The sequence below is a fragment of the Macaca thibetana genome, chromosome 7 (assembly GCF_024542745.1).
Source record: "Macaca thibetana thibetana isolate TM-01 chromosome 7, ASM2454274v1, whole genome shotgun sequence".
NCBI classification, from domain to species: domain Eukaryota; kingdom Metazoa; phylum Chordata; class Mammalia; order Primates; family Cercopithecidae; genus Macaca; species Macaca thibetana.
This window is the reverse complement of record NC_065584.1, coordinates 89,199,301-89,210,862: the sequence shown is the minus strand read 5'-3', so window position 1 is coordinate 89,210,862 and position 11,562 is coordinate 89,199,301. Positions and strand designations below refer to the sequence as shown.

The 11,562-nt window shown below is 45.5% G+C and overlaps 1 protein-coding gene across 1 annotated transcript in view; it reads right to left on the bottom strand.

Annotated features, from left to right (window-relative positions):
• Positions 1–3,408: 3,408 nt before the first annotated feature.
• Positions 3,409–11,562, bottom strand: part of CHSY1 (chondroitin sulfate synthase 1) — a 74,924-nt gene continuing 66,770 nt past the window's right edge. The window contains exon 3 of the mRNA XM_050795802.1: positions 3,409–6,783. Within this exon, the coding sequence (XP_050651759.1) occupies positions 5,191–6,783 (1,593 nt within the window). The 3' untranslated portion in view covers positions 3,409–5,190. The remainder of the gene's footprint in view (positions 6,784–11,562) is intronic.

Genomic DNA, 11,562 nt, shown 5'->3' with positions numbered 1-11,562 from the left:
AGTGATTTGATCAATTTCTTATTATATTTTCTCATTAAAAAGCAGTCAGGCATAACCGACTACTCTTACAGTTTTAAAAGAAATGTAGCTAGAATGTTCTTTAAAGGACATTTCATTTTTGTCTGTATTAGTAAGAAATGAAGACCCTTATAACTGAAATACCATGAATGGTAAATTAAATGTATTAAGAAATATCTGACAAAAGACATTTAAGTGTTTTGACTGCACTGATGACAAGCCATCCCCTAATCTGTTTGACGCGATGGTTTCCGGTGAAGATCTACACCCCCTCTCTCACCCCTACACCCCTGCAGAAAACCAAACCGAACTCTGAAGCATCTGCTTTCTACTGGAAGCCATTCAAAATGAGTTACTGTGATTTGATCCATTGCATTGTAATCTTTACATTTTCATTGCATTTATAACAAGTTAGACTAAGCAGATTTGGTGCAAGCATTTTCATTTCAAGCAGAACAGAAGGGGCCATCTTTCAAGGGTTTAGCAAGCACAGCGGGACCCACTGCGGCAGGTAGCAGCTCTGTGCAGCCGCTTGAGCTGACAGACCACCCCCGCTCCAGCTGAAGCACATAAGCTCCTTTGCAGCAGAGATTACAGCAAGTTATATAGCAGTAATGCAGCCTAATACCCCAGGGCAGGCGTCTGTGCAGGCACAGCGAGGGCTGGCCCTTGGCTTCCTCTGTGATGGAGGGCACAAGAGGAAACCTTGCCACCCGGGGCCTGGGCAGGAGCCCCTCAGTGCAGTAGGTAGGTGTGTCACCTTCCTGGAGGATGGGTCTTGAGAAACGAGACCCTAAACAGCTGAGAGAATGCCTCTGAAAGCTACTGGTTCCCATAACCTAAGTGTTGTCCTTACGAGATGGACTGTGGTGCTGGTAACTCACTAGCATGTACATTTGACTTGGTGAACACACTGAGTAGTGAATGGAGGTGGCTGCAGGAACGCCCAGACCTCTAGGTGATCCTTCAAGGGCATGGCAAGGAGGCAAATATGATGATCATTTTGCTTAGGTCAACTGCTATGTAGATGGCCGGTGAGCGCTCTGAGCCTGCTGGTCTGGGGGGAAAGAAACCCATGTCCACTTCTGGGCTCAGTCAGGGCCTAGGCTTTGATGCCTTTGTGAAATAGCAGGAAGGGGCTCAGACAGACTTTGCCTATAGGCCTCAATAACTTATCAGCAGGCCACAAAGGTGTGTTTGGGACGGGGGCGGGAATAAGATGAGACATCAAGGGTCAGAGTTCCTTCCATTATCTGAACTATTGAAGGGCCCAAGCTGCGAGTTCACAAACGCCCTCCCTGGCCCTCCCATCCCGGAGTGAAGGGAATGCGCCGCCTTCGCTCCCGAGGCCTTCCTGCTTTTGCAGCCAAGAGGGACTGTCTCAAGACCTTGCGACACATGACCTCGCCTCCACAGAAGACCATGGGATGCTAGGCCCACATCCATGCTCCGGTCTCATCCCAGCCTAGAACAGCAGTGCAGGGAAGGTGACCTGCCTTCTGGAAGCAAGCTGCAGATTCCCCTGGTCTGCCAGTGCTGTCTGCCCCATAAGGCTCTCCTGGTCCCACTCCAGGCAGGGCCCCTGGCATCCAACCACAAGGCCAGGATCCCACTGGCAACCCCTCCCCACGCACCATGACATGGGTCATGAAGCCATGTCCATCTTCTGCCCTGAGGCTCCCCATGCCCAAGAGAGAAGGAATTCCCTTTCATTTGTGTGCAAAGTTCAAAAATGTTGTCTATGCATCTATACATATACTTCTGCCTTCCTGGCCAGGACAAACTTGGTGGCTCTTTGTGGGAAGGTCTGAGTTGGCGCTGGGAGAAAGGAGCGAGGTTCTTCATGCTTTTTTGATTGTGCCCTTCTCCCCTTCTTCGGCCATACTTACACACTACAATTTTAAAATACTGTTCACAGGAGTCGACAGGAAGCAACAGTGAAAGGGTAAAGTAGGAAGCTTCCTGAGTTTCAGGGGGTAGGGATTATTTCCAGGCCCACTAGGGGCCGCAGGTCTCAGCCTGTGCAATGGCATGAGGGCTCACTGCGGAGGACAGGAGGGCATGCCTTTGGCAGGAGGCACACGTGGAGAGGGCACTGAGAGAGTAGGGCAGTGTGGTTCCCAACATGCCAGCGGACTGGCAGGAACAAGAGCCCCAGGCCTCCTTGAGGGGCTCTAGTGAGGGAGACACTGCCACATGGTCACAGGAGGTCCAGCTGTTGTCATATCCCACAGAAGGGTCCAGGGTGGCAGCAGAGTGGACAGTGGGGTGTTTCAGCTGCGTCCTGGGGAGTCAGGTTGTCCAGATGGAGGGAAGTGTGCGCCAGGGCCACAGACAAGGAGGCCCCACAGTCATAGGGCCCAGTGGCTGGAGGAGGTGCCCTGTAGAATGGGGGATGAGAGATGCAGGGACAGTAACCAGGCTAAGGAGGACCCAGGTGCCAGTGGAACTGTTGAGTTTACCCTCTGGGCAAAAGAGCACCAGGTGACCGAGAGGCGAGTGGAACCTGGAGGCCAGCATGCAGAGTGCAGGCACACCACTGCCAGGATGGGGAGCCAGGGGAGGGGTCCCACCGCGTTTCTGGAAACCGAGCCTGGAAAGGAGGCAGTGCTTCCATGAACACCAACACCGCCATCGGGAAGAGGGACAGACCTGATCAGGAGTGGGAGCAGGGAAGGAAATGGCAGGTTTAACCAAGGGTCACCGAAATGCTGGATGAACACTCAAACGTGTCACTCAACCACATCCCCAAATCCCCCCCGTCTGTTACTATGGTAAATAGGAAAGAATTTATAATACTTTGTCATTAAGGTGCATTATTACGCTCTTCCTTACCGAAGAATAAAAATGTCTCTGCTTTTTCTCCAAGAAAAAACTAAACACTCCCACAGAGTAAATGGCAATTAGGCTGAATTACGGCAATTCTTTCTGTGAGTGCAATGTCATTATGCTGGGACTTAACTGTCATTACACTGTAAATATACCTGTCCTGGGGGCAATGCTTGTCCACACCAGCTTGCTACCTTGGCATCAAACATCTCACTTCTTTTGATTCTTGGGTTATACTGCAACTGTGCTGATTTATCCTCTAGCTAGATTGATCCCGGAACCCCGAATTGTGCCGCAGCACCACGCGGGGCACTTGTTAAAATGCAGATTCTGTGGGGCCTAGGAGGGGACATTTCTATCAAGGAGCCAGATGGGGCCTGGGCCTGGTTTGAAGACCTTTGTTTTGGAGAACATGGAGTCAGCGAGTTGATGAGGAACAAACAAAGGACGAGCTCATTCGAGGAAAAAACAGAAGGAAGCACTTGAATCTGGGTTTCGTTTCACTCCCAAACTGCAGTCCACATAAGTATTTCCCTCAAATAACTTGAAAAACTTTATGAATCGTGTTTAAGTTTTTTACTCTCCAAATGTAATACAATTCTTCAGCTAAAACAGGAATAATGAGACAAAATGGTTCTGAAAAGTACAATAGAAAAATATTGTTCACTGGTTTATTTTTCCAAATGAGCATCAGGCTATTTACAAATACGCAGATCTCCAATGATGTGTATTAAAATGGCAAGTCTATCACTGTTTGAAATCTAAATGAAAAAAAAAATTTATTAAGGCACATTTGATCTGAGAGTTTAAAAAACTAACTTTCTGGTATAATGACAGATTGATTTCACTTTTGTCCCCAAAACACATAAGCACCAAAATTGTCAAAGAACACTTAATATTTAGTAAAACAGTAAGGAATATAAAAATTAAGGAGAGGAAAAATCGTTTCCAAAAGGAAATCTTTGGAGATCGGTTTACTGCAAATAAAAGACTAAACACACTCCTGATACACATAAATAATACTAACAGGTACTTAAGAAATGGCAGAGCTCTGAACAACAGATATTAAATAAATTAAAGGTATTTCAGATATAAAGGATCAAACAAAACAGTAATGAAAGAATGAAAACCATCTCCACCCACATAACACAGACAGGATGAAAGGAACAAAACCAAATACGTTTTTCCCCAATGTTTTCATTAGGGGGTATGTGTGTGTGTTTCAGTTTGTGTACATCATCAGATTTATTGTAATAATTCATCTTTGTCATTTTAAACACTAATATTATACCCTTTAAAGAGAAGGGTCAAGAAGAGAAAATGCCAAATCCTTCTTGAAATTTCATGCCAGGTCCATTTAGGCCAAATGAACTACCACGAGAACGGCCACATATCTCACTGTGCTTTCTTTATGCCCCTTGTTTTAAAACCTACGTGGCCAGCTGGGCATGGTGGCTCACCCCTAGCACTGTGGGAGGCCCAGGTGGGTGGACTGCCAGAGGTCAGGAGTTCGTGACCAGTATGGCTAACATGGTGAAACCCCGTGTCTACTGAAAATACAAAAAAGTTAGCCGGGCGTGGTGGTATGTGCCTGTAATCCCAGCTACTCGGGAGGCAGAGGCAGAGGAATTGCTTGAACCAGGGAGGTGGAGGTTAAAGTGAGCCGAGATTGTGCCACTGCACTCCAGCCTGGGAGACAGACCGAGACTCTGTCTCAAAAAAATAAAAATAAAAAATAAAATAAAACAACCAACCAACCAAACAAAAACCCAAAAACCTACGTGGCCATGCTGAGCAGAGTACCATTGAGGGGAAATGATCAACTCTGGAAAGCTCTCCCAAAGACAATGATGAAACAGCTATTATCACATTTCCTTATCTTACAACTGGAACATGAAATGGCTTTAAAACAATTGTAAAAAAAAAACCAAAAAACAAAAAACAAAAGGTAGAATCTGTGGAATGTTAACAATCACAACAGAACATTTACCAGAGTTACAGTGTTTTGTTACAATAATACTTTGCAGGAATGTTCACGTTTTCTGCCATAGGACTGGCGAAAGGGTCTCAAAAGAAAACATTTCTTTAAAAAAGTTTTGTTCACCAGGTACATTTCAAGTCAGAGTTAAGCAGGTCTGCTACATAATGTTCAGCAAGAAGATGTGTTCAAAGGCAAACATTGATCACATTCTTGTTCAGAAAGCTCAATCTTAAAGGAGTCCTATGTAAGAAAACCACTTGTAAAATATATCCTTGTATACGGACTTCAAAAACTGATCATACAAAAAATTTTTGAAAAATAAATTAGATAATTAAAAATGTCTTTTCCAGCAATGCTGGACATTAGGCTGTCCTCACTGAGCCATTATTATTGCTGCTTTTACTGTAACTTGGATCATTTTTTTCTAGCCACATCTCAGCCAGCTGCTGTGTGGACCCATAGGTCGATGCTTTGGACCCCAAGCACATTTTGTACTGTTTGGGGTCAAGATTGGGATCACAAAAGACAGGATGGTGGACGTGGACTACTCCTACTTCTTGGCTCCTAAACGTCTTCAAACCTGCCTGGACAACCTTGTTGAAAAGGTCCACATCCTCCAGCCCCCAGCCTTGGATGGAAACATCAAAGCCGCCCGCTCGGACAAGATCTCCCTTATAAATACACGTGATGCCAAACCCATAGTTTCTCCAGAAGCCAGTTTTCTGAGTAAAGGCAAAATGGTTGTCACTGGGAACTTTCCCACTATAAACAATCTTTGGGTCATACTGGCTGAAGATGATTGGAAAATATATTTGTTGGCCCAGAACTGTATTTGCTCGACATCGCTGAAGGAATTCTGTAGTAAATACGAGGTCGACGTCGCAGAAGAAGAGCAAAGATTCATTGCTAAACTGGGAAGATCCTACCTCCAGGGCCAGGGCTCTTGAAAACTCTCCAGACACAGGCAAAATCTGCATGTCGGCTTTAGGATACTTAATGCGGTAATCTCTCATCAGTTCAACTTGTTTGGCCTTGTCAGGGTTGGAGTCAGAATTGAAAAGCAGAACCACGAGCTTGACGTTCTGATTGGGGATAAGACACGTCTTCTCAAAGTTTCCCATAAATCTCACAAACATGTCGAAACGCCCAGACAAAGGAATCAGTATGTTTATCTTTTTATCTTTGGGTTCTTTGTGCTCATTCTTCGACCCAGGGAGCTGAAAGGGGACAAGCTTCTTCAGGGAGTTTGAGAGAAAGGACAAGGATCCAGATTCCTGATTGATTCTCTTGGCCAACTCCTGTGCATCCAGCTCCTCATGCTCCACAAACTGGATCTTGCTGAAAGTCTGCTGTAAATACGCATGCCTTCTCACAGGGACTGTCATTTTCTTCCCTTTGTGCTTTTTGTACAGAAGCAGCAGGTCCAGGATGTACTCAGCCCCGTACATGGGGTTCACCCGGCGGTAGCCGTACTGGATCTCCTTGAAGTCAATGATGCGCCCTCTGGTCTTGGCGTTGGCATTGATCATCTCCATGACCTGCATGACAATGTCGTCCAAGGCTTCCCTCTGAGCGGAATCCATTCCTCTTCGAGGGGGCTGGCCGTCAACTGCCGAATACAAGTATTTTCCAGTCAGAAACTCCCATTCCAGAATCTCCTCTCGCTGGCGGGGCTGAAACCTCATGAAGGAGGGCGGGATTCCCAGCTGGAGGTCCTCTTTATGAATTTCTGTGTTGCTGTATTTGCTCATCAGGACAATCTCACGGTGCAGCTGTATTGTGCGATGGCGGAGCTCGGCGATCTTGCGGCTGAGCATGTAGCTGTGGAGCCTGTACTGGTAGGGTGGGTTTTTGTTGGGGTGTAATGTGATAGCTTGGTGAATTTTACTGTTATGGAGATCTCTAATGTACCCCTTTTTGTTCTGTTCATAATTCTCATAAAAAAGCTGCTGCATCTGTTACGGGAAAAAAAGAGATCACAAATTTAGTATTCTATGATTGAGTGCCAGCACATGCTAAAGAAAACGCAAATATTAGAAATGTTTCTGAATGGACCACAGCACACAAAAGGCCCTAGATAAGGCCCAGTCAACAGCAGCCCAATGTGGTTAGAAGAATTCATACATAGAAACTGCTTAAGAAAATAAGGGTTAATAGCCAAAGTTGGCCAATATAATTTTACAGGCAAACAGAGTGATGAAAAAGTTGTCCCATAATGAAAAGGTATAAAATTGAGATCACGGTGCCACCACATGAGCATGCCTGAAAGATAATGCCACCCCCGTCCCACTATGCCTGTGAAAGGGGCCCACAGAGTCATGCGTCCCTGGCTGAAGACCTGAATAGCAGACTCTGCGGCTTCTATCTATGGGAATAAACTTCCTCCTGAGAGCCAGAAGAACTCCAGGCAAACAACCTGAGTGAACGGTTACCCTTCTTCCGGGGAGCTAAGGGAAAGGAAAGCCAATCAGGGCAGGAGGAGGCCTGGCCCTGCAAGGACGCTGTCAGGATGAAACAAGGCTCTGTGAAGTCTCTGGAAGGAAGCACTGAAAACCCTCTTCATGCTGCTGGCCTCCCTGTGTACGAGGAAGGTGCCCCTCTCCCAGGGCTTCTGTGGAGGCAGGAGCGGGCCTGCTTGCTCAGCATGGGGTCTCTGGCACAAGCACAGAGCTTGGAGCCTGGGGGCTCAGAAAATGCTGGCAAATGGGAAACAGGCAGGATGCACAGGGCTCACTATTCCGCCAACTCTGCCTCCGCCCCGTGGCGCAGGTTTTGGGACACCATAAGCTTATGGGCCATCAGCCAAAATGGGTTCCCTCAAGTTAGGAAGGGAATGTGCCTGATGCCTCAGTACATCTGAGCAAGGAAATGAACGTTTTTACAAAGCCTGTTGGAAGGTAGAATAATAGTTTGCAAAAAATGTTCAGTGAAAGCATTTGATGTTGGTATCCGGTAAATTAGTTCTGTTTCAAGTTCATGGTGGTTTTTTGTTCATACTGTTAAACACTAACTCTTGATAAGGGATGATGCAGATTCTGGCGGACTGGTTTATTTGCCTTCCTGAGCCACTGCAACTACCATAATAGTAGAGAAATATAAATTGGCACTTTAATACCTTATTTCTTTTTCTCATAAAGTAAAAAGAAAACAGGGAGCCGGCATGCCTGCCAGGCCCCACACAGAGCTGGGGTCCGAGGAGTGCTGACCTTTACCTCCTGGACACCTGTGAGTCTGGTCTTAGAGCAAGAATTAGAGCAGAATTACAGGTTCTCCAAAGTGCCGCCGCTGTTTCCAACTTTCCTTCCCACACTGCTTATGCTTCCCACATGGGAGGTGCACACATGGACTTACCACTGAAATCCCTACCACACTGTACAATTAATTAGAAAAGGTGGTCAGGTTTTCTACAGGGGTGGGAAGCAGGGCCTCCCTAGGATAGGAGGAGAAACTCCAACTCTGACCCCCATGCAGCACACAGGGCATACTTTATATGGAATTTTACATGCCTCTTCTGCTACCTACTCTCAACTTTACTATCAACTACAGGAAAGCAAATCTCAAACTCTTGTTTTAAGTAAACTGAAGCAAAGAAATAACCTGGGGCTTGCTGAGAGAAGGCAGTAAGCAACTGGCGCCAGAATTCCTTCAAGTCCTGGATGGGCAGGCCAGATACAAACAACATGAAGATATAGGCCCTGCCACTAGGCTTGGATTAACCACGTTCTTATTTTTTTTTTACTTTGCTTCTTCTGTGGGTCACAACAAAAGAAGCCTTATCAACTTCCTGCCCAAAGCATCCTTACTGTTCACTTTCCAGCTGGGCTGATTCTTGGGTACAAACAGCAGGGCTCTAAGGTGGCAAATGTAGTATGAGGACTCAAAGAGAAGAAAGGTTTAGAAAGATTTGTTGCAGGCTCTAAAACCTTGAAGCAGCTATTGGTACCTTGTTCAGGGACTGCCACAGGCCTGCACCACTGCAAGCCCAGGTCCAGAAGTCTTTTCTGGATACCATAGATACCTAGAGTCTGCCAACAAAAACATCAACCAAAAAGCTGGATCGTTACAGCAAAGACACTAGTTTTAAAAACCTCAGCTACACAGCTTCTGGTCAGCTTCTCAATGCTTCACTCTTAAATGAGAATCAACAGTCAAGGATCATCAGGCAGCTGAAAAAGGGTTCCAAATGGGAATGATGGAAACAAAACAAAAGCAAAAAACCTTGGTGGAACAGAAACAACGCAGTGAACAGAAGAAAAACTCAAAAACAACAACGAAAAGCTACAATATAGTCAAAGGGAAGATAGTGCATCCATGCAACCAAAACAGAAAACTATAAACATGAAAAATCAGAGGAAAAAACCCTCGAAACCAAACACAAAACAGTGAAGCAAAGGAGTAGAGTTTGAAGATAAAATTGAAGAAATCCCTAGAAGATCATTAACGATAAAAAAAAGACAACAGGAGAGAAAAGTAATCATTCTAGGAACAAAAAGCACATAGGAGGGAAAACAACAATATAAAAAATGGATCCAGAATTAAGGGAGTCAGGTGCCTGGGTTAAACTCTAGGTATCCAGTATAAAAAGTACAGTATAAAAGTATCCAGTATAAAAACTACAGGATAAAGCAATCTAAAAAGTTCCAAAGAGGAGGAAAAAGGGCATATACAAATAATCAGAAATGGAAATGGCACCGGACACAGATAACACCACCGGAAGCTGAAGAACAACAATGCCTTCAAAAGTGGGAGGAGTGGAAAATTATTCTCAGTGTAGAATTCTCTTCCCAAACTATCCATCAAGTGAGTAGAGGGAAAGATGTTCAGATACTCAGGACTCAATTTTACCTTGCATTCATTCCTTCCCAGGAAGTTATTAAAGGATGTGTTCCTCTAAAGCGAGGAAAGAAACCTGTAAAGAAGATGACAGGATCCAGGAAACAAGATGCATGGGCCAGAATGACCGTGCAAGGAGGTACCACACGGACAGCCCTGCGGCAGCTGCAGGAACATATGCAACCAGGGGAGGGCATGGGTGCTCACTGCCTCCATCTCCAGGGTCCAATTCAGTGCTTGATACATCGAGTTCATAACAAGTGAGGTCTTTAAGCAGAGCAAGTATGGAGAGATTGTTGAATGACATCAATACAGAAGGAAACAGCCGATGAGGACAGACACGGTATCTTATACATGGTAAGAAGCATACAAGGACAAGGCTGGGCTCCTCTGACCAGGATGTGTTTTAAAATGCAAAAATCAGTAGCATATTTAAAGAGAACATATATACTACTCTGGAGAGATGATGTAGTGGTCACCTGTTTTTACTCCCTAGACCAAATACGACTGCACACTTTATTCCTGGCTGTCCACACCCCACACAGGGAGGGCCGGTCCCCATGGGAGGCCTCTACATGACTGATTACTTCTCACAGACCCACTAGGACACCACATCCCCACACATTTTCAGGAATCCATTTCTCAAAATGTTTTAGAAGCTGCCTATGGTCGTTACTTTCACAGAGTGTGTGTGCTAAGGGGGTAAACATGGAGAAAAGTATTGACTAACAGGCTGGTAGAAGCTGTAAAACAGACTGAGGGTTTTAAACGACAGTGAAAGGTGCTGTAAGTACCTTCTGGCTAAACTCTAAAAGTTTGAAATAAATGTGTTATATATATCTTTTTTTTTTTGAGACAGGGTCTCCTTCTGTCACCCAGGCTGGAGTACAGTGGTGTGATCTCAGCTCACTGCAACCTCCACCTCCCAGGGAGCTGGAACTACAGGCATGCACCACCACATACAGCTAATTTTTGTATTTTTTTGTAGAGACGGGGTTTCACCAGGTTGCCCAGGCTGGTCTTGAACTCCTGGGTTCAAGCAATCTGCTTGCCTCGGCCTCCCAAAGTCCTGGGATTACAGACGTGAGCCACCAAGCCGGACCATTTTCTTTTTTTAATGAAGAAATCTGTTATAAGATTAAAAGGTGTGTGTGAGTGGTGCGCATGCACATATGCTTGGAGGAGGGAGCACCTGAGACAAAGTGAACATAAAATAAAGCCAAGTCTATGCCCAGACTGCCTGGTGGCCCCTGCTCTGTCCCCGAGGATTTACTTTCATTAATTACATTTATTAATGTTGCTACGATACATAAACAATTCAGACAAAGAAGTTCCTACCTGACAGACTGGGTAGAACACATACCTGTAATGATCTTTAAAAAAAATCTAAACTGACGTCAAGGAAATAGCTCACATTCTAAAAGAGGTTGATGCAGGTTTAAGCAACAGGTGAGCAGACACTCTGTCACAGCTAGGGACAAACACCTCCACCTTAACCAAGACCTGCCCAAATGGGCTTCGGATGGTGCCCTTCAGCCAATTTCTGTACAAAGCCTTGTAAATGGCTTTGGTGCAGAGGTAGGGAAACATTTTCTTGTTACCCTCAGTGTGTGGAATGGGAGAGGGAGAGGCAGAAATCAAATATGCTGTCTTTAGAGCTCTTTAAGAACAGGAAATGTGAAGTATAATTCAAAGCAAAAATGTCAATGAGATATTAAAGCCAGGTTAGGAAAGAAATCCATACATCATCTGTGATTTCTGAATGGAGCAGGAAGGAAAACCTAGAGAAGCTCGGATCCACCCCACCAGGCTCCAGGGCCATGGGGCCTCCAGGCCAGGCCTTGCTCTGAGTGTGAACGCCCCCCATGAAGCACCCTCTATCACCCTTCCCATCCTTCCCA